This window comes from Filicampus tigris, chromosome 11 (assembly GCF_054856515.1).
Source record: "Filicampus tigris isolate MCC_2025a chromosome 11, RoL_Ftig_1.0, whole genome shotgun sequence".
Taxonomy (NCBI): domain Eukaryota; kingdom Metazoa; phylum Chordata; class Actinopteri; order Syngnathiformes; family Syngnathidae; genus Filicampus; species Filicampus tigris.
Genome location: NC_141227.1, coordinates 5,281,854 through 5,306,387, shown reverse-complemented (window position 1 = coordinate 5,306,387; position 24,534 = coordinate 5,281,854). Strand labels below are relative to the sequence as shown.

Sequence of the window (24,534 nt, the reverse complement as noted above, 5' to 3'; positions counted from 1 at the left end):
GTATCCACCATGCTCCTTAATGCTACATAGCTTTGTACCAATTAAACGGCACATCATTTGAAAAAAAAAAAAATTCTATAAGGAGACTTCATGGCTCCCACTTAATGCACCCTTCCATTTCTGATCTTACAATTTCACGATATTAGCCTCCTTATCTGTAATTATGTTATTTCACTCAATTGGCACTAACCTCATACACAAGATCAAGAAGAAAAAAATGTGGATGAAGGCTGGGCATTTAAAAGTATCCTTCAATGTCATCGGAAAAACCTGTTAAATTATGCAGTATATTGTACCAAGATACTAGGAGGAAGAGTAAAAATAAAGAAATTCTTAAGTGGTCTTCTTTTAATGAAGTGTTGCCTAGTTCCAATAAAACTGCCAAATAATCTTGATTATCTTATTTTATTTTATGTTATTTTATCACATCTTATCTTATCTTATCACAGTTTATCGCTTGTTTACAAGTTTACAGTTTTTCTTTCATACCTAAACCGCACATATTTATACAATTTCCTCAAATGAAGCTTCTCAGTTTAGTCATTTCATTTAATGGCCTCATTTGTATCAGTAAATTTGGAACATGTTTTTTTTTCTACCTAGAGATTATTTTATATCTGATAAATGTGTAAAATGTGTGAAATAGTCGTGCAACGGAGTGTTACCTGACACTAAATTTTCAGTAACAAAGAAAAGGTGATGTGACGCTGTTAACAAAGTACTGAACAATAATGAAGTTAGTTGTTTTATTATTCCATGTCTGAGAACATGTATATTTTGTGTTCTTTCCATTTCAATGTGGTTATCCCATGGAAACAAAGATTTATCATTGACCGACCTGAGTGTCCAGCTCTAACGGTTTGGATATTACACTATTGGTGGTAACCAAACAGAAGGCATGATTTTTGTTACCCTTTTCAGGTTTTGACAACATTAATTTGAAACATTAAACCCGACTATTGCTACAGTAGATGCCTGAGACCAATCCCAGCGTTCTTGTTTCTACTGCAATGCTCTCTGATGATGGAGATATTGACCTTTTAGGAATATTTACCATGTAATGCAATTATAGCACTAATGGATTTGGCCCACTGATCTTTTTGTGCGCAGTGTCAGTGGGCTAGTAAAGCGCTGTTGGCTTTATTACAACTCACAGACACACGCACCATGCACACCAGTCGAGCCCTGCGCTCATTTGCCTGTGTATGTTCAACATCTATAATCCTCCCTCTCTTGTGAAATCACACACAAGCTCAAACGAACATGCGTGTGTGTACACAGCCACCAACGCACACGTGCACGCCAGACCCCTTGTGAGTGTGCGTCTGCCAAGTCAGACGGCAGACTGCCAGCAAATAAGGGGGCTGTGATGGGGTGAGGGCTCATCTGCCGGGGTTAGCCAGCTACAGCCACACACACACAAAAACACACACACTTAAGCAGTGGCCACTTAGATTAACAGGGTTAATTACCACAACATGGCGCTCGACTTTCCCACTGTGGAGGTACGATGAGCTCCGGCCGGGGTTACAGGAGGACCAGTAGTAGAGCGTCCTCATGTGCATACGGAGCTGTCGCTACATATTACACACCGACATGATTGAAAAAAGTGTATACATATTCCGTAGTCACCGGCGATGTTTATATGTTGAGATTTACGATACTGTACTTAATATACAGAGAAACATTGATACGCACTTATTCAAATAATACAAAAAAATATGGCTAAACATTTGATTTCTCTTATTCCTTTATCTTAATCATACCAAGACATTTTCGGACAAGTGTTTGCTCTCAAATTTGTGGAACAAGAGAGTGAAAGAATTGTTGGATGAGTTTAGTGTGGAAGAATGGAAATTACCTGACCTCAACCAGTCAAATACCCTTGGGAATAACTAGCCAGGATCTGTTGTAACCTTTGACCTTCTAACTTCTGGTCTAAAAGGCAAATTCAACAGACTTATTCTGAAATTAGAAAGAAAGACTTTAAGATTGTAAACTCCAATGTCAGTATTTCTAAAACTGCCTACAATGTTCAGCTACAGTAGGTGCACTTGCCCAACTATTTTCTCTTTTTTTTTTTTTTTTTTTTTTTAAGTGTGATTTGTACATATACCAAGGTGTATATTTGTGTGTCCTCTCTGGTTGTGATTCACGATAGTTCTTGTCGTGACTCGCTGGCTCACATATTGCCACAAAGATTTACCGCCTCTAATATTAAACTGTGATAAGGAGTTAAATGGTAGCCATTTTAAGGCGCAAACGGCAAGCGCAGAGCTGTGATGGCCGCCGGGGGTTTTGGCAAGACGTGTGAGGCGTGCTACTGTCGGGTTGAGAAGTTGAGGCACGTTTAATGGCGAGAAAAGGAAGAAAGGAGGTAATGGGAGGTTATATCAGAGTAAGTTTGAGGCGCGCTGAAGGAAGCAGTGACAGAGAAGACACTCGGTGAGGAAGACAAGGGCAGATGGTAAAACTAGTGAATGTGTGAAAAGCAACAGGAGGTCCCAGTCTTTGCCAGTCTGGACTAAATATGGCACACTTTGCCACCCTCACACATACCCCTTCTCATGCAGTTTCTGGAAAACAAGGGGGGTGAGGGGAGATCATCGACATAAATGCTGTTCACAACAAAAGTTCTGTTTCTGTGTGCATTCATACTGTCGTCCAACATAGTGGCAATAAATCAGATCACTCGTCTGCTTTATTTGAGGAGTACATTTGTATTGAATTACAGTAAAGGAAAAACGAACTGTGACTCACGTCTCTTATGCTGGTGACTGTATGAAAAAAAAAAAGGTTATTGGCACTGTTATTTTACTGGCATTTGATAAATGATGACCAAAGCAAAAAATTGTGTTTAGTCTCTGAGGTTTGGAACATTTAAAGTTGACATATCAGCTTTGCTCTACAAGTCTACCATACAAGATTCCTCAGTGTTTATTTTACAACATATGTGAAGATACTCTTATATATTACAGTAACATTTTTAGCAAACTATGTTACATGAATATACGGTATGGATTTAACTTGCTGTATTTTATTATTGGACATACTGTTTGTACCCAAGTTTTAACTAGCAGTACTGTATAAAAAAGGGCAACTAATTGCACATTTGCACGCTATGTAGTCACATTTTGTACTAGTAATTGTTCTTTATTATTTTATATTTATCGAGACATTTGTAAAAGACCTTTTTTTTCTGGAGTAAGAAAAATCTTAGTGACTCACACACAGATGGCCACCTAATTCCGATTAAATGTGTAGATAAGAAAACCTTCAATGCAATTGCTTTAACGGCTGATGAGCAATCATAAACTGTTGTTTTATTGCAGGAATTAATGCAAAGTATTTGTGCAAGTGTTACATCCACTGTTACTGCATATACAGAAAGTCACATGTGAAGAACTTTCCAGCTCCACACCACGTGAGATAAGCCTTCAGGACTCCTTCTACGCCTATGACCCTGACACATAGCACTAAACTCCATATTAAGCACACTCACACATGCATGCACACACTGTACCCATGCATACTGTACATAGGTAGATGTATAGGGAAAGAAAGGTGGTGCGGGAAGGGTACAATTGGGGCATGTTATTTGGCAATGGTTATATAGAACATACACACACGGACATGCGCACACACACAGACATGCACTCATACACAGAAAAGCAGCTATGCTATGTTTCAACTTGATTTAGAGGGCTCAGCTGCAGGGACTAGGAGTAAAAAAAAAAAAGAAAAAAGAAAAAAAGAGGGCAGGGGACATAGACGGACTGAGAGAAATGGGGTAGTGTAGTTTACAAGTAGTAGGTCTGGCGAAGAAGAAATATAGTGACCGTATAACTGTTTTAAACAGAAACGGTGCCGGTTTTTATGAGGTCCAGTAGCTGCTGCCCTGTAAGGAGAAGTGTGCTTTGTGGGAAATAATCTATGCATCTGACACACTGCGACATACATTCCATAGACATTCAGAAGACATTGGAGAGCTTACGGGCCCAAACGGCTTCGTCAGCTATTTCATAGGGACTTTTTCTCCCTTCGAAATCCATTCCAATAATGTTCTTTGTAGATCATTCCGAATGACTGGGATGATGACTTTGGAGAGACATGCATGTGTGTGCTTTTAATGATGTGACTCAGAGGGTTTTGGGGATGGCAGTGAGTGATATCCCACAAACGGAGAGAAGAAAAGCTCATGTGAAAGCCAAAACAGATCCATAAATGGATACACATGAATGCAATGGTGTCTGCGCTTTTATCACTTCATCAGAAAGTTGTCCAACAACCTCGCAGGCCCCCAAAAAATAGCACTGATATGGCATCAGATACTTAGTCATCGAATATTGTTTATTTGAAATGAGTAGTGCACTGTCTAGCGCTAAATAGTGCCTTGTGCATCACTTTCTTTGACTTTCACTATCAGCACACTACTATTTTCCATTTTACATGGTTATCCGACAAACCTACTTGAGTGAATTCACTTGTGTTGTGTCGCCACGTAATCTAAAAGCACATAAACCTTTGTTTTGTTCCCTTCCTGCCATAGCCACTCCCAAGTATAGCAGCCTCTAAATGACAATATTCTCATCTAATTATCTTGAGTGACCTCATCAGAAATATTTTTCTCAAGATCGTCTAACAGTATTTCCAAGATATATTTTTTTGCCAGGTTTTTGAAGAGCCAAATTTTGGGAGAAAGTCTAAACGTGGGTTTTGATGACTGTGTAGGGCCTCTACGCTATCGGCTTCCTTTCTCTGATTTTGTGTTTCTACTTTCCATTTTAACAGACATTCTACAGTGCTGATTGACTTGCTCTTTTATGATGAGTAACAGCAAGCCAGGTGTTGTGAGTGTGTGAGTGCATGTGTTGATGAATGGGTTTAGATTTCGCCTTTCATTCACTACCTGTCTTAAAACAGATAGGAAAAAACAGGTAAAGAGGGAGGAGATTGTAAAAGAAAAAAATGGTAATAAGCAGGTATAGAAGCCCTCCATATCTTTCTAGGAAAATATTGCCTCAGTGTGTATTCGGCTCTGAATCATGCCTGAACCTGAGCTGACGTGAATCTTAGTGTCTCTTGACTTGTAAGGAATGGATCCTGTTTACCCTGAAACCAGAGCTATTGTCTCCCTGTCAGGAGCCCCTTATGCACTCATGCTGGATTATTTAAGACCCAGGATTTAAAATTCCATGCATAAAACTTCTTCACCACAGTGTTTTAACAGTCGTGATTGCATATGATCGCATTGCAGCATCCAACAAAGTAGTTGAAATGTGACAAAAGAATTTTGCCATTATGCACTCTGAAAAGCGGCAAAACTGTGAAAAAAGTTTTGTCAGGAAAAAAGACAAATACAGTCTTACTGAATACACCCAAGTCAAATTTGGGGTTATCTGTTGTTTTATTTGTTGAATGAGGATCTTTGAGATGAAAATTACACCAGAACATGAGAAATTACTACAAGAGGTTTAGTTGGAAATATGGGAGTGAAATAGTTTCCATCTACATTGTTTTCTGCAGTTTGGATATTATTTTTATCCCTCTTATTAGTGCAAATGAATTGAACTAACACAAGCTTTTGCATATATCTGAGTGATCTTGGTTGCTTTGAGTACAACCTTCTCCACAAGAAGAAACACAAGATTTCTAATCAATTATAGAGCATCAGATTGGCCTATTTTTTTAGAAAGACTATGAATAATTTTAGAGATTGAACTTTAGTCAAATGTAAAGTAAAAAAAACAAAGATAAAATAGAGTAAGGTAAATGGCAAAAACTTAATTTACAAACTTTCTTCTGATATTTCCAAAAGAAAAAAAACCACTCAAAATTTGGCTGAAACAGTATGCATCTAGTATCTGTTGCATACTGTGCTAAAATCTTTGGCCTCTCCTGGCTTTGCTGTTCCAATGCAATGATTTTGATCATGCAAAACAATAATTATTATGTGTGGCATCATTTCCACTTTTTCCTGACAGAGCACCAAAGACCAGTAAAACATCTTCTGTTTTGACCAAGCTACATAATTCACAGTCAACTGTATTTGTTTGGATATATTCAAAGTTTTGACTTACATGCCACATACAAAAAGAGGGAAACATTAAAAAGATGTAAGTCACAGCAAATGAAAGTGCATTCCTTTCAAATGTATTCTACATGTGCTACAGTTTGATAAAGCCAGACGTGGATACTGCTCTACCTTTATCTCAGGGGGGAAGTCTGGTTTCTCAATTATCTCTGTTTGGCGCTACTTCTGACCTGTGGCTGTATTTACGCGAACACACATTTTATCCATGGCTTTTAATGGCGTATAAAAAAAAAAATCACTTCCTCGTCAAAAAGCCCTCTCCTAATAGCTTTTCAGAGTTGTTTGGGAGCTGTTTGGGTTTGGTCATTAGTGGACCATGAGTATGTGTGTACGTACGTGTGTGTGCGTGTGTATGTGTGGCATTTTGGAAACCAGCTGACAGATGCGCTGTAAGGTCGTCTTAGGTGGGATTGAGGGGTGGGGAGAGGGGGAATACAGGCCGTGCCCATGAGGGTGGGGTTAGTTGGGGTTTAGGAGTATGTGGTGCAGCACTTAAGCCATACTGGGCCCTGATGGGAATGCCAGGCCCCCACACCACTTTCCAAAATCACTAATGGAGCATCTTTGGACGCACACGCACACGCACACATCTACAAATTCACTCACACGCGCACACCTTGCCACAAGTATTTTACATGCTAAATTATTTTACCTGGATCGTGAAGATATCTCTATTGTTAACGTGAGCTCTCTATTTTTCTTTCACTTCTCAATTATTTAATAGCCCTTTTGTCCTCTGCTGGTGGCCAGGCATAGTTCAGTGTGTGTGTTTGCGCGCTCGTGTTTGTTGTTGTGTATGCAGAGCAGATTGCGGCTTCACACACAACAGAAGAGGCGTTCACATCCATCACGAGTCTTTTGTCACTCCCAAACGCTGTCTATACCATATGCTCTGGTAGACATCATCAACCCTCCTCACTGCAAGCACACTGAAACAATTTTTTCGGCACCACAAACACAAAGAAATGTTCATTTCTTTTTGCATCAGACTTTTGACTGGTGAATGTATGTTTAAAATAATCATAGATCTCTTGTCATGCCCGATGCATTGAGACTGATTCATGTCAGGCAGAGATTCATTCGAAGAAATGTTCAAGTTCATTGATTGTTTTTGGATGCACATCAAAGTAGGCACTCACAATTGTAAGAATGCATACCTGATGGTTTAATTTTACCATTCATATTTATCTGACAAGTAGAACTAACAATTTCTGAGGAGAGCCCACATGGACTATGAAACAAGAAAATGAAGATTGAGCTCATGAAATTATATTTGAAATCATTATTACATAACAACACAAAAGGCCATGTGTTTTCAGTTTTGCTATGCCACATGGAACAACTGTTGCCCTGGGTTTGTGACGATGATCAGTTTTTCTTCCCCTCATCCAATAAAAGGATGTCTTGTACAGGGTGACACAAAGACCTTTTTAACAATCAAATAAAAGCAAGAGTGATGGAAGAAAAACATTTTATTCATCGTAATTGAAACCTTAAAACATGCCATTTAAAAAAACACGATGGAATTTTCATTTTTTTTAAATTACGTCCTGCAGATGGCAGCCTACTGTACGAATGCATTCAAAGATTCCCGTTTTTTTGGGTCACGTTGTATATTTTTAAAACAGGAGCAGGCTGTTACACACACAGACACACACCCACACACACACACACACACACCACACACATGCACACACACGTATTGGAACTGTTAAACATATTTTATGTTTCCTATATGATAAAATTAAGCCTGAACTAGAATAAGGATCTTTAAAAAATTCTGCCGGATTGTCACTTGAGGTCTGTCAAATACATCTGTCTAGCAATTTCACACAAACCAAAAACCCGTCTCCATCATCCTGGCTGTGGTTCTAATGTTGCACACCCTGTTTCTTTTGGAGGACAAAAGATTTCTCTTGGCAACGAGTGCCGGGCTTTTCGAGAGCTGTCCCAGTCTCCTCACACACACATGAGTACGCAGTTAAAGAGGCAGGTAAACTGCTCTTCATTTCACATTAACACAGTCATATATTCTGCCTGTCTTGCTTGCTTTTACCTGCCTTGCCTGCTCTCAGTTTTTCCTCGTTCTATATAAAACGTCTGAGGGATCGATTGGGCTCTCAGGGTGTAGTGACTGCAGCTCTAATGAATGAAGCCTCCAGTGTTTATTAAGTAGACAAGGTTGAGAAGGAGACCTGGAGGGGAGTTAGTCTTCGCGCTTCATCTCATTGCAACAATGCTCAGTGTTGATGTCTGTCTGCTAAGGAACATCGACTTACCTCAGAAAACCTGGTGGCGATTATGTTTCTCTGTGCGATAGTGACGTCACGATACAATAATATCACGATGTTAACCGCACAATGTGATAATTATCACAATATTGTGCGGGGTGTTGGCGAGATATAAAAGCTCATGATACTGTATAAAAACTCACGATATTGTAAAAAAAAAAAAAAAGAAGCTCTTATTTTTAAAAAAACATCTCAGTATTGTGTTTTTGTACATAACAGCATTCACAAAGAAATGGGCTTGGCCAGCCATGCTCTCCTATTGGCGATTAGCGTGGGTCTTAAACAGAGGTGGCATCAAATTAAACTGCACCAACAAACTAACCACCAGACGGTGCTGGAACGGCACAAATGGAAAACAATTTGGGCTTTTAAACAGATTTGCTGCTATTAATATCGGGACATGACGATGATGATATATCATGGCAATTTTAATATCGGCAATCTCACGATATTGCCAATATTGTGACATACCTACTGTGCAATGAATAATATCTGAAAAGGCACCAAGTCACAGCAATTACGTCATACAGTTGTTTATTGATCCAAATTTTCATCAAGCTTCATTTACTTTTAAATCACCATAATAAATACAATATAACAGAGACATAAATACAAGAGGTGGACTATAATTCCAATTAATATCTTAATAAGGATAAGCGGTATAGATAATGGATGGATGGATGGATGGATATAATACATAACATAATCAAAATTAAATATTTCACACAATAAACAATACTTTTCAATTCAAATAGATGTAAACATAAGCAACAAAATCCAATCAAATTGTTCAATTTTCATCAACGTACTAAATACATTAAAAAAAGTACGACCAAAATTCGCCCCCCCCCAACCTAAATATGGGAATATGATTCCCTACTTCTTGAAGGCTGAAGTCAGACATGGGCTTCACTGCTGTCTTCACGCAGTGGACACAAATTCAAACTGGTTGCAGGTTTCTCTGTGGATGCCACTTTTTTATTGTTTCCGCACACGCAGGCTTTGCTGTGACGTATAGAAATATACAAATCTAATTATACCTGCATCTGGTTTTAATGCATGATATTTCTGTCATGAATGAATCAAAATGAACACTCGAAAGTGCCAGCCTTATATACACAAGCACCAAGGACAGAAAGATGTAAGTGCTGAACACAAACTGAAAAATCATCATTTAAATAAACGTTGCTTCATTTTTTTGCAACCTTAACATGAGCCACGTCCAGGCTTACTGACCGTGTGAAAAGCTATCTGACTAGAGGGGTCACCATGACCATTCATATTACAAGCCAAGTTTGATTGATCGGGAAGGGGTTTCCCCACCTTAAAGTCAATCTATATCCTTAATCATTTCAAATGAGTTACTCTCAGAATCACTGCCAGTATCCAACTTGAGACGTTAAATTCTCATAAAATGAAGCTTCCAAAATATACCCGAGACCCACTTGAAGTTGTGGCCTCCTCTGAAAGGTATTGGGGAGGCGGGGCGTGAGGGCATGTTGAATTGGAGTGTTTTTGCTGCAGCCTAAACTCTATCCCTCCAAGGTCGACAGTGAGACTGTGGGAGGCTGTTTGTGTTAAAAGCAGGATGGCACATCTTTCCTCTCCGTCCTCCCCCTCTCTTCTCATTCACTCTGTCACCACAAGCCCGAGCTGTCTTGGAAGGCAAAGGCTTTTTATTGCTGATGGCTTACAGTCATAAATTTGTATTAAATATGTCCCCCATCGATTGGCCTGGAATGAATACAATTAAAGAGATCGGGACTGAGTGCTTCCCACCTGGGAGAGTGGAGGGACAACTGGAAGAAAATGGCTGAGCAAATAGATGCAAAAGCAGGGCTGGGAGTGATTTTGCGTATTCACACAATCAAGATACAGGATGGACTTATGTATTCAAACAAATGTATTCACTCTTCACCCTGTGAATTTTAAATTCTTCATTCTACCAAGACCATTTGCACAATTCTATGTCCAAAGTCACAAAGCAATGTCCATAAAAGCTGTGATTGTATACGTTTGCTGTGGAAGAGCTTTAAAGCCCTCACATCAACCTTATCAAGCGTTTAATTTCACAGAGATTGTGAGCCAGGCTCCATTAAGCAACATCACTGACCTCTGATCTTACAAATGTTCTTCTGGATGAATGGTCACAATTCCCCACAGACACCAAAACCATTTAGAAAGTCTTCCTCAATCTAAGTCTTTTACTAACGTAAATTCTAAATGTAGTCACAAAACCTTTGTCAATATATTTGCGTATAGCTTTGACAGGTGGATTGCAAAAATGCGTGGGTGGCTAACAACGTGTGAGAGTCAAAAGGACTTTTTTCACTTTTGGATTCTAATGATTCTTCTTCTTCTTTTGCTTGGTGTCGCTGTGAAATTATAAAGATAAGAGAATAATAAGATGGTAAAATGAGTAATGTATCAAAGGGAGGGGGGCGGAGGGTGAAAACAAGGGCACGGACAACTGAATTTAAGACCACAGAGAGTGAGAAGACAGCCACCTGTATGCAGTGTTGACGGACAGATGGAGGGATGAAGACAAGTGGGTGGAGGAGGGATTAGATGAGGAGAGGAAGCAAAGTGCTGTGCGTGTTTGTGTGTGGGCCTCCGTCCAGCTGAGGTGTTTGCTCGGCTCAGAGTGATCTCCTACTGCGGTCACCGCAGCACGCACAAAGCACACACGTACGCGCGGGCGCACTCGCATGCACACGCAGACGGACAGACACGTTCACACTGATGACTGAATTGTCCCGCTCGGCAGCTGTTGCGGGTGTCTGCAGATCGTTCAATACTAGCCTGTGCATGTGTGTCATTTGTGACCACCAACCACTTCTCTCACTTATGGCAAGTAATGAAATTCTCACTGCGCTCCTGTGGCAGTACGTGAGCAGGTGCATTTGGGGTCCTGGTCTTTCAGAAAAAAAAATGCATGTGTTTTTAAAAATAAGAATCCCATTTACGGAAGTTGTGCATAGATGCGTATTTATCATCTAAATATGCAGTAGTGGTGACATAACCAAACATCTAATTAACTCTTGTTCGTTTTCCTTCTCCAAGTAAAAGTCTTGCATGACAAACGGAGTCATCTGTGCGCAATCGATCAAAAGCCTAAATTTTTCAGCCCCCGTAAAGTCCGATCCAACTTGGACCGATTGAATTAAATCTGATGGAAGAGATCAATAGTTGAAAGCAAGTCTGCATCCTGGGATGGGGCCACACATGCAGGCACAGTTTTGTGTGTGCGTGCGTGTACACTCAAGACGGACTCTTATTCAGAAGCTTCCAAGATAAGCACAGACACATTGAGGACCACCTTCTGTCTTTCAATCTCTCCCTCCTCTCCACTCAATCTCTCTCTCTCTCTCTCTCTCTCTCTCTCTCTCTTTCTCTCTCTCTCTCGCCGCTCACATAAGTGCTGTAATTTGGCTGGTCTGTAATTTCACCATGGTGGTTTCGGGTTAAGTGGTGGCTGTCACTGCGATCAGGGGTGCCGGCCTTCCACATGGACACGCGCATTCACTTGTACACACCGACAAGCATACTGCCACAGTGCACTTGGATGCTTCTACAAAGGTCACCTCCATTTAATTACGTGTATAAACACAGTTTAAAGGTGCAGGCTTTGTCATTAGAACACCCTTTCCAAGATACATTACTGTGTGTGCGTGTGTGTGAGTGTGTGTACGTGACATAGATAGTTTGTATGTGTGTGACATCGAGACAAAAAAGTTTGCCGCTATAATGGCTCGTGCTGGAATGACACACGTGCACAAATACACGCGCACACACACACACACTAGATTACAAGTGAGAGAGTTGCGGATACCACAGTCTGTAGCCCGGCAGGGGTTCTAAACACAGAGACAGAAGGTATTGATAAATTCCACAAACACATACACACGGACAGACGATATTGATATTTTTTGCTCATAAGGCGAGAGAGTATGTGTGGCTATTTAGCAGGATCATACGGACACACTTCACGTGCACGCCCATGCACACACATTGTGCAGGCAAAGAAGCTCTCTATTGTTGTTTTGTGTAATCTAAATGCATTGAGACTGTCTCGCATTGAAATGGCTGCCCATGATTTTCAAGGCTGCAGGCTAGTATTTGAAAAAAAAAAAAAAAAAAAGAATTTCAAGATGTAAAGTAATTTAAGGCCAAGCTTTGTTGCCGTCGGCTAAATTGTTATGTATTTAAGACATATCAGTATCCAACTTGCTTTTCCGCATGGGTTTAAACTTTGGTACTGGGTAAATGTGTCTTTCTGTGTGTGTGTTGAATCAGAAAATCTGGTATGATTTAAAATATGAGAGTTCATAATAGATGCTTTGAATTTAACTCCATCAAACTCTATCATTCCACTTTCTAAAACACATCGAGATCCGTATCGAATCGACTTTTATTTTAAAGCTATTGACGAAAATGCCACATTTAAGGTAATGACAAATTTTACAGGAGAGATGCAGACCCCTAATGTATAGAACTGGGCGGTATCTCAATTTCGGGCACTGTACCAGAGGTCTGTGAGCTTGAGAGCTGTGCACAATCTTTTATACATATTTGTCATTTTAATGCTTTTCTAAATTTATTCAAAACCAGCAATGTCTTTGAAAAACAAATAATGAAAAATGGTGACCAGTTTCCTCTGCCAGCCACTATTCCATAGAGTTAGTTTAGTTTCTTCCATCATGCTATACCTTATATATGGGAATTATAACCACTACCTCTAAATGCAGTGTTTGGGGAAGTAGTCTGAACCTTAAACTGGGTCCGGGCTAATTTCCATCCTACAATGCTCTGCCTCTGAGCATTTGCTGTCATTTGACCGTGCTGAGGAGACACCAACTGCCTCTGTTTTCTTTGCAATTGTTTGCTCTCGACTTAGTGACAAAGGAAGAATATGTCGGGTAGATATCCTGAAACTCAGTTAGAAGCGTGAAAAGTATCTCTGATTTTGATGAGTAGATGCAATACTTTAACAGAAAATCTCGAAAAAAAAATCTTCAAATGATTTCCTCAATAACATGTTTGGACATTTTTTTTAAGAACTGGTTTTACACTTGAGCAACAGGAATTTTTTAAGTTTAACCAACACTTTCATTATTTTTAAACAGGAGAACACAAACACACACAAACATTTTCATTCATATAACTGCAGTGATAAAGTCAAGTAACTACTTAATGTTAATCATTGATCAAGATTAGAATGCAAGTACTTGACTATTCATTACCAGCAGTAGGTTTGATACCCTAAAGTTTGTTTAGGGTCCCAAATGAGGTGAGGAAGGGTCACTAGTGATCCTCATATAAGCAGTGAAAACGCTGAGGTTCAGATCCAAATCCCAAATTGTATAAGAGTGGTTGACACTCACTACCAGTATATGTTCTTAATCCTATTTTAGCGATGTTCCATTACGTCAGTCACTATCACTTCACCTAGAAGTGGACTCAGCCAAGGACACTTGCAAAGTGCCCTGATGGGTTGAAAGAGAGGAGGAGCAGGGGCTTTAGATGGAAGTAAAGGAGGGAATGGGATGTAAAATTTGAGACACAGAGTGACAAGAGTAAACAAAAAGATCTGGTAAATGGAGAGAAGACTAATTCCTAGAAATTGATCAAATTCATGTCATGATGGACAATCGATCTTAAGTGAACCAAGACTTGGCATCAGTATTTGTCTGAATGCTGTTCTGAATAAGATTTAATTATGACAATTCAAGCTAATTCATAGGACAGAATGACTGGATGAAGATCAGACAGTTTAGAGAACGGATAGTCTGTGACGTTCCAAAGATAGTTTGAAAGTATCAAAGATTGTCTTTATTATTTTCGGTGTTCAAGTACACAAATAATAATAAATCGATCAATTTGGATTGACACTGACATTCAGGTATTAATTAAATAATATGTTTATTATAGTGGGTGTACCTCGCAGGGGCATACAACTTCACTACATCATACAAAAAGTCCATGATTTTGCTTAACTCCGTTAGCTTGATCACTTTGTAAATACAGAATTTTGATTTCTGTATTTCACTGCAAATTCCACAGGGATAAAGTGGGAGAAAGTATTAACAAAATATTAATTTAGTGGTGGAATATAAAATTATCAAAAAAAAAAAACAGCAGCTGCAGAATCAGTTATGGCATTAGCACTCCATTTTCTGAATGTATATTCTCATTTTGAAGCATTCTTTTTCTGTTTTTCAGTCTCTCTCTAGCGCTTTCTCTCACTCACACACAGACACACACCCCTGCGCACCCCCCCCCCCCCAACCCACACACCCCGTCATCCAAACACATACCCACACCCAACCACACAGACAGACACAGGGGGTAACACAAGCGAAGCTGGCTTAATCTCCCCCGGTTCCTCCCTCTCCCAGGCAGCACCACTTAAGTGTCCAGGCAATGCCCTTGGTTTAATAGAGTGTAATGCCTGAGCTGGTCACTGTAGCATGGCTGGTATTGAGCGTTAGGACATTTCTGAATGTCTGTTCTTCAGAGTCTCACCAGGAGCTCTGACATTTATCTTGGAGTAAAGAATCCCATACTATCAACCCCATCCACAGCTTTCCTCTATTTCCTCTTACAGCACTAATACACCTGCTGCACTCCACCTAACTTGTTTTAGCATGTTTGTCGTCTCTGTATTCATTTGAAATGAAAGTAACACTTCACCTTTCTCACCTCTATCCCCTTGCCTTCATCTTTCTGTCTCCATTCCACTTTCTCACTTAATTTTTCTACCTCAGAGTGGCAGAGAGTTTCCCTAATGAAGTGGTTGATGGGAGTATATTACAGAGAGACAGAGTGGAGCAGTCGCCTACTCTAAAATCCATTAACCTTACAGATTCACTCAGTGCATGGACAAGTTTTAGCTAGCGTTCTATAAGGAACATACTAGCTAGAGAGTACCAAAGTCTTTGTTGGCTTAATGTTTTTAGTATTATATTTCGTTACCACATTGGAAATGAAGCTCTCATTTTAATGTGTATTGTTCTGTTCTTGCGAATCTACAGCAATGCACACACACTCAGGGCTTTGTATGATATCCCCTGTAATCAGTGGCTCTGATGCTTTATTTACTTTTTTATTATTATTAATGGATGTTATGAGTTAAATGGTTTGGGGGCAAACAATTTGAAGTGCAGCAAATCTGTTTGTTGAATGTTTTGTGGCCAGATTGTTTTTTATTTATTTATCTATTTTGGCAGTAACACTAATGTTGCTGAAAAATGCATCAAATCTAACCCACAGGAGTCATACCGCCACATCATCCAATTCCTGCATCTCAAAAATAGAACAGTCTAAATTAATAAATGGACTGACCAGTTCATCAAGAGGAAAAATTAATGATTGAATAAAATTAACCATCCCTAGTCTTGATAATGCAAATGATATTCAGAGGTTAAATCTGATGCAGGTGGCCACATTAGTGGTAATTTGTGCCGATTTTAATGATCCATAATTTAGCAGCCCCTGTTCTGGTCACGTGGGACAACTGTGTGTTAGAAAAGAGAGTGGGCAAAGGAGATGCATTTCGCTCAAACAAAAAGACAGAATATGCCACTCTGTACACAAAATGAAACAATTTATTTCACAATTGCACCCCGTAATTGTTCACTATGCTCATCCATAGATGTCGTCTTTGCAGTTGTATTTGGAATCTTTGGGGTCTTTTAAAAAAAGGTTATTGGCAGAAGAATTATGTCAAAAGCTCTTCATTACATGGTTTTCTAAGCAGTTTATTGTAAAGTGTGCCAAGTTTCAGTTTTTGAACTTCCCATAAAGCTGTGATTCTCAACCACTGTGCCAGGTTATAGTAATGTGCTGTGTCAGGTGTGCCGTGGCAAATTATCCAAATTCACTTAATCGCTATTTATTACAAATCTTTGTTCATCTATCTATGCTAGCGACACATAGTGACAGGCAGAATTATTGAAAGCGCTTCCACTAAATGGCTGAAGGTACCACCTGCCTGCATTTGTTGCCATTCAACATTCAACAGAATAATAGCTTTGTGTTCATCTAAACAGACCCAGATTTTACACTATGTTTGTAAGTAAACTGACACAAGATCATTATTATTTCTGTATCTATACTTTTTGTGCCATCTTTGTTTAGTGTGCCACATCTATTTTCTTTGGTAAAACATGTGCTGTGACTCAATAAAGGTTGGGAGACAGCCATAAAATGTAATGGGGGACTTTATGGTATTTAGCAGAGCTGGGCACTTGACCCTTTTTGCCCATCTGGCCGTGACCCTCCACCCTTGACCTGGGTACACTTCCGGCCGCGACCCCCCGGCCATACTCATAAACATTGTCGGACCCCGCCCCGTTCCGCGCAGCCACCCGCTGTGTGCACGCTTCAAACGCGCCACTTACTCACATACTTACCCAGCTGCGTGTACTGTACTTACTTCCATTGAGAGCCCTGGGGTTGGTTTTGTCGTATTGTATAATTATCAGGGTCCAACAGACAAGTCTGCAAGCATTCAAAGAGTTACTTATTTTCCACACTTCCCCTCCTTCACACTTCCTGGCCTCCAAAATAAAAGCATACTAGCAAACCACTACACAGCAGTTTGCTACGGCGTATTTCCGGAAGTAGGAAAGTGCATGATGTGCCAGTGTCATACTTGAGTGCTGCGCGCGGCTTGAAAATGCTTCCGGACACAAGTTGTTTTGAAAGAAGCCTAAAAAGAAGCCTTTCACCGAGTAGGCTGAGATGAAATTTGGCCGCCTCGCGAGCACGTCACACGCATGAGGGCCGATTAGTGGGCTGGACTAAAATCCACTTCTGGCCATGCTTAGTCCAGCCATTTTTTAAAAATGTGTCACCCCCCACCCCTCCACCACAAAAATGGGCATCCGGCCGGGCCGGAGGGTCTGACCGGTCCGACCCAGGGACGGACTGCTCAGCTCTGGTATTTAGGAACAATGTACATTCAGCAATTGGGTTCCCTATTTTAAATTTGATCAAATTTCGGACTTCTTGTTAGCCCTGCAGAAAATAACTTTGTTGATTAGTCACGTGATATAATTAAACCATCCAAATGGAAGTCCCTGTCTTGTTGCCCAATTTTTAATAAAACTGATGGCCGAACATCTTTTAATTAGATTATACATGTAATATACTGTAGGTCGCACCAAAGGTTATTACCGTTGAGGCAAACTAAAGAAATTGTTTTATGTATTGAAATTATTGTTTGTGATCTGAAATATTTCATTTCAGTGGCATCATGTACAGTCTTAAGCATTTCATTAATTTGATGAATCATGTTAGAAAACTCTCATGCAAATGTTTGTGTAATTATATTGTTGTCTAAATTAATCAGTGTTTGTGAGCAAGACTCTGTTTTGGTGGCTCAATGGGAAGAGAAAGCGGTGGTCCGCCAGGATAGCACTTTCTTTGTTCTTCTGCTGACATCAGAGTACTAACGTTTAGTCCAAAGGGAAACATTTTGTTCCAGAAAAGTCTGAGGGAAGAACAACACACACTGAAAAAAACATGCACACCATATTCTCACATGCAACTCATGTGGGGCATGACCTCAATAAGAGGTACTGTTGTATTTGCAAAGTTTGCAACACCATGTGCCAACTGCTCTTAATAGCTGTAACATTTGGGCCTCAGGTTCCAAAAAGTGATTGGTTCTCCAAGCCTTAGTTATTCATGCCTATTATTCTGGACACAATAATAATAGTCTCTGTACAGTGGTAGCTTTGATGGTGAAAGATGAACAGAACTGGAGGTTTATAATTGTAGTTTTCTCTCCGGAGTCCATGTACTGTGTGTATGTAAATATATTTTCCTTGAACATATTATTCTTAATGCTCCTCTAAGAATTATTTTTCTCTCTCACTGCAGGCAAAGAAGAACCAACAACCTACACGTGCACTACTTGTAAGCAGTCATATGGCAGTGCCTGGTTCCTGCTGCAGCACGCCCAGAACTCCCATGGATTCCGCATCTACCTAGAAAGTGAACATGGCAGTCCTCTCACCCCACGAATGGGTGGGCCTTCCTCCCTGGGTGGGGGCGCAGATTGCCCTTCTCATCCTCCGCTTCACGGCCTCCATCTGCCTCCTGACGCAAGCCCTTTCAATCTCCTCCGAATCCCAGGCTCAGGCTCAGGGGGAAGGGACAGTGTGGGAGCAGGAAGTACACTTGGGGTTGGTGGTGGGCTCCATCATCAGCGTTTTCCTCCCACACCACCAATCTTCAGCCCCCCTCCAAGGAACCACCTGGACCCCCACCACCTGAGCCCAGAGGAACTGGCGCTGGCAGCCCACCACCCGAGTGCCTTTGACAGGGTGCTGCGCCTCAATCCTCCTCTTCCCATGGAGCCCCCTCCAACAATGGACTTTTCACGGCGGCTACGGGAGCTGGCGGGTAACACCTCAGGGTCCACTCCCCCTCTATCCCCCAGCCGGCCTGGCCCCATGCAGCGCTTACTCCAGCCATTCCAGACAAGTGTGGGAAGCATCGGCACAGGAGGTGGCGGTGGCAATAAAACGCCCTTTCTTGCAACCCCACCGCCTCTGCAAGGCTCCATGCAGTCCCCTGTGGGCTCCCAGACCACTCCTACCACTCCTCTTCCCTCCGCCGGGGCAACACCCTCGTCTAACGCTCCGATGAAATCCAAGTGTTGCGAGTTTTGTGGCAAAGCGTTCAAGTTTCAGAGCAATCTAATTGTGCACCGGCGCAGCCACACAGGAGAAAAGCCGTACAAATGCCATTTGTGTGACCACGCTTGCACACAGGCAAGTAAATTGAAGCGCCATATGAAAACTCACATGCACAAATCCTCCTCACCAAACACGGGCAAGTCAGAAGACGGGCTTTCGACTGCCTCCTCTCCAGAGCCTGGCACCAGTGAACACATGGGCAGCGCCAGCAATGCCCTTAAGTCAGTGGTGGCCAAGCTGAAATGTGAAAACAACAGAATGCTGCGTGAGAATGGAGAGGAAGAGGAGGAAGAAGAAGAAGAAGAGGAGGAGGAGGAGGAAGAGGAGGAGGAAGAGGAAGAAGAAGGAGAGGAGGAGGAAGCGCAGAATGGAGAGAGGGCTGCTCGACGGAACAACAGCTACCACTTTGGCTTGAACCTTGAAGCCGCACGTCAGCATGAAAACAACGGAGGTATCGGAACCCGGCTGGGAGGAATGACTGACGAGGGGTCCATTCCACGTTCACTCCCTGAGGTAATGCAAGGAATGGGCCTTGCCGCTAGCATGCAGCATTTCAGCGAAGCCCTCAATGCACACAAAAGGAACGCAATTGCCCAGGAGAACCACCTCCACCACCACCTTAACAGAGGACATCCGCAACATCGGGAGATGTGCGATTCCAACTCCGTGCCGGAAACGAATCGCGGCGAGGAGGCCTCGCTCTCAACTGTCAACGGACGCGGAGCATCCCCGAACGAATCTGCCTCTGCCTGCCTTTCTAAAAAACTGCTTTTGGGTAGCCCAAGTCCCCTCAGCCCTTTTTCCAAACGCATCAAGCTGGAAAAAGAATTTGACCTGCCCACTCCCACAATCCCGAACACGGAAAACGTCTATTCGCAGTGGCTTGCTGGCTACGCTGCTTCTCGACAGCTCAAGGATCCTTTTCTGAACTTTGGGGACTCCAGACAATCGCCCTTCGCCTCTTCATCCGAGCATTCCTCAGAGAACGGGAGTCTGAGATTCTCAACTCCTCCGGGGGAACTCGACGGTGGGATGTCAGGTCGCAGTGGTACGGGAAGTGGGGGCAGCACACCTCATCTCGGGGGTCCTGGGCGGCCCAGCTCCAAGGACGGTCGAAGGAGTGACACTTGTGAGTACTGTGGCAAGGTATTCAAGAACTGTAGTAATCTGACTGTGCACCGGCGCAGCCATACAGGGGAAAGGCCATACAAGTGTGAGCTGTGCAATTACGCCTGTGCCCAGAGCTCCAAACTCACTCGTCACATGAAGACCCATGGTCAAGTGGGCAAGGATGTGTACAAGTGTGAAATCTGTCAGATGCCCTTCAGTGTCTATAGCACCTTGGAGAAACACATGAAAAAATGGCACAGTGACCGTCCTTTGAGTACCGAAATAAAGTCAGAGTAGAAGGCCGAACAATGGGACCTTTTCCCTGCAGCTGCCTGCCATTAGCTCCCTGTTTATTCCAAGACTCTTGCAGTTTTGCCCCAGCCCCAAAACTCCACTTTCACCAGGCTGGTGGAAAGTTAAGACCATGTGCTCTGCACCAGCACACCCCGTGTTCATTACCCATTGAATGCATGTTCTGTATCGGGGCAATACTCTTGCATTGAGGCAAAACTTCGAGCCTTTTTCTTGTGCAATAAATTAATTACATGTTGTGTACTATTTTATTTTTGGAGTTTTCTGTTTTCATTTCTAAGAATTTGTCAGCATGCATAGTATGTTTTTGTTAATCAAAAACAAACAAAAAAAAAAAGAAATGAAAAAAAAAAAAGAAAAGAACTTGTCCCTGGTTGGTTACTTGTTTAGTAAATGTGTTACTGTTTTTCTCTTGTTATGTTTTTTTTCTTTTTATTCTTCAAAAAGAGAAAAGACAAGAAAGATACAGTATACCCATGCTGCATATACCCTGTAACACATATCATGTACAGTTTTGAGTTGTTACATGGAAAATGACCCACTTCTGGTACCCCTGGAAATGCACTTATTCTGATCTTTATAAAAGATACCATGTTCACACAGGGTTAAAAATTACACATACAAAAAATACTTCATAGGTTCGACAAGTAAATAAACAGTAATGATTGTCAAATTTCAATAACAAGGGTGTGCAAAAATTGAAAACTGTACTATCATTTGGTAAAGTAAGAAAGAGTGCCTTTGATATTTTAGGACTGCATTGGCCATAATCTTATCTGGAATAGGTTTGGGGGTCACACTAGGCTGTTGAAACCACCAAGAAAAGGTCCTTGCATCAAGCACCTGCCTGCCCCAGTAGACTGTGACACCTCATAATCAAAGATTCACTTTCTAGTTAATGACCATTTAGCTATCTCGTACACGTTCAATGGGCTTATCTTCGGTATGTGGATTTCATAAGGAGCATGGTACGACCAGTGTTGTGGATATCTGAATATGTGTAGTTCTGTTTCTGATAAGGAGCTACTTTTAAGAAAAAAAAATGGTAATCTGTCATGTACAATCCTGAACTTGAGGGATACCAGTGATATTTGTCTGAGTCTTAGCACAAACCTGCAACGCTGCTTTCATTTGTGGTGTGTGGAACGACACATTAAGTAATACATGACCTCCAAAAGAGACTTGAGAGCATTGAAATACCTTGAAGCTAGACAGAGAGAAAGGTACAACAAACTTGAATATACATTTGTGTGATGGGTATAAGAGCAATTATTTCTTTGTTTCTTCAGAACACGGTCAGTAACGAGGATCTCAAGCAAAATAAAATGCAAAAAGAAATCCATTAGTACAGACTGGCTCTTGAAAAGAGTGAAATGTGATCATTTTAATCAGTATGCATAGACTAATGCAGAGCATATGTTTTGTTGCTTTGAAACCCAAGATGAGAGATTTTTACAAGCTGTTTCAAGTCAAGCACTTGTCATTCAACCTGGAAGTACCATCATCTCGCTTGCATTGTTCCACACCTTTGCAGTAGTGGTCAGGCTTGAGTCTAAATGCTACATTGTCAGTTAAAAGACATAAAGTGCACTGTTTCAAATTCCAAGTTTAAAAGTTTACGCTGAAGCAGGAAAAGGGTCCCACTGGTAAAAGCAGTAAAATTCTCTGTTGACAGTAATTTCATAATGCTATAGTTGTTGATCTTCACCCCCTTGCCATTTTACTTTTGACCATTTGTCAATGTGTCTACTGGGCTAATAAAAATCAGTCTTCAAAGAAGGTCTGTACATCGAATGTACAGCACTCAGAGATCATTTCAAAAGGGACTCTGGGCCCACAGGCAACTATCGTCCTCAATGTTGACTTTGGTGAATAGCCGCATTGTTTCATTCTTGACATCCATCTCTTGGATAATCTCTGATTTGTCGGCTAGAAGATTAACAATCAAGTCTTGTTGTTCACATTTTTGTATAAATGTTCCTTTAATTATAGGTATGGAAATAAACATTTTGGGGGAAATAACACTTCACTGTCTTTTAGGGGAAACTGTTAAGTTTGTTGTCGTTTCTCTTTTCCTCAGTGTCTTGGTAATGTTCAAGACTCCGATCACAGTATATATGAAATAATGAACTAGAAAAGAAAAAAAAAAACAAAAAAAAAAATCTGTGATTGTTTTGTATTTTATTTTGCCTTGGCTCTTCACAGCTCTTCAGGTTGAAATACAATTTGCATTGGGGAAATGAATAAGATTATATATGAATATATAAAGAACTTAAAATATAGGAAAATGCACATACATGTCAATTCCTATGCTTAAACACATTTATGGTTGATTTTTCTGTATTTCTAGAACTGTATTTGAATTCAATGTTCACTTAGAGTAGGCACTATAGTATTTATATTGAGGCTCGTATTTTTAACTGTTGCTTGTTCTCTCTAAAGGTACCATACCTTTTTTGGTAGTGGAAAAAAATCCCAAGCTGCCACGGTATATTTTTTTAATTTGGCAGGATAATATAGTGCAAATTATTTGTATGTTTAAAGAGATAAAAGGAAAAACCTAATACAAAAAAAAATCAGCTAAAGCATGTGGCATTGGGAGGCATTGTAGGTCATATGATGGCCACTGCTCTTTTCCCTGTCCACAGAGGTCGTTGTACATATCTTCTTTGGTTTTTGGTTCCGACCCTCTTTCCATCCTGCTGCCACTCTTGTATGCAGTAATACAAGCTGACATTGGCCTGTTCTGTTGTGCGCTTCTGTCTCTCTTTCCCTACCAGACAACATTCCAATGAGCAGAGAGAAAAAAATAAATCATACGCAGTACATGCAGTAGAAAAAAAACTGTCAAAATAAATATGTTTAAAACTAATTCAATGTTTTGCAGATTTTTTTTTTCATTGCCAAATACAAAATGGTGCTTTCTATTTAGATTGGGTACACTTTCATATGCCAAGCATATTTAAAATTGACCTGGGAGACGTGGAGAAGCCTGTTTAAGTTAAGAATTTTTGTAAATGGCAATGCGGAATATTTTGTTATCAGCCTTTTCTATTCCTGTTCTGAGAGCTGTTTGTTGTAACTTGAACTTGAACTTTATCTTTTACAATGGGAGTTGCTATTTATTATCACCTATATTCTCTGTTCAAAACAGAGACATGGGATGGATCCTTGTTTTGATTTAATTTTATTTTGTATTTTTTTGTCAGAGTATATCATTTATTTTGTATTTGTGGCCAATGGTCATTTGACAAATCAAGCTCTTTATTAATTTCTGTTGTATATGTAGTACCTGTTCAGTTGTATTACGAAAACCACTGTCTGTGTTTTCTGACAGATGTCTGCATAATCCTGTTCACACACCCATTTTGTCCCTTTATCAAAAAAAAAAAACAGTTAATAAAAAAAAAAGAAAGTATATTGGCACTTGTCCATTATGTCCACAGTGTTTGTTATCGTTTCAAGTTTTTTCCTTGCTGTCCGTAGGACCCACCTTCACATCATTTATGCACATACCACACTATAAATCATATTTATTTGTTAAATTTTCAATGACTATAGTTGGGGATTGAATAATTTGTATATATATATATATATATATATATATATATATATATATATATATATATATATATATATATATATATATACACACATTAGGGCTGGGACGATACAATTTTGTCCCAATCCGATACAGAACCCTATACTTGGGTTGCGATCTGATACTTAAATATTATGAAAAATATATATTTAAAAAAAATTGAGGCATGTGTTTCCAAAGTTTTAACTTAAGTGCCATTTGGCATTTATTCAAGTGTCATCATTGAAAATTGCATGAACTGTTCCTGATACACAGAAGTGCAATAAATAAAATTCCATTCACAAAGCTCAATGTTCCAAAAGTATGTTATAGAGCATGCAAAACATAACATAACATAAGGTACCGAAAGTATCAATACTTCATCAACGTATCAATACTTGGTATCGGCATAAAAAGTATCACGATACATTGCGATAC

General features: G+C 40.4%; 1 protein-coding gene across 2 annotated transcripts in view; it reads left to right on the top strand.

Annotated features, from left to right (window-relative positions):
- bcl11aa (BCL11 transcription factor A a) overlaps positions 1 to 23,934 on the top strand; it is a 45,881-nt gene extending 21,947 nt beyond the window's left edge. For both annotated transcript variants that reach the window (XM_086045085.1, XM_086045084.1), the window contains exon 3: positions 18,274 to 23,934. In XM_086045085.1, coding sequence (XP_085901211.1) covers positions 18,274 to 20,501 — 2,228 coding nt within the window. In that variant the 3' untranslated portion in view covers positions 20,502 to 23,934. The remainder of the gene's footprint in view (positions 1 to 18,273) is intronic.
- Positions 23,935 to 24,534: the final 600 nt, after the last annotated feature.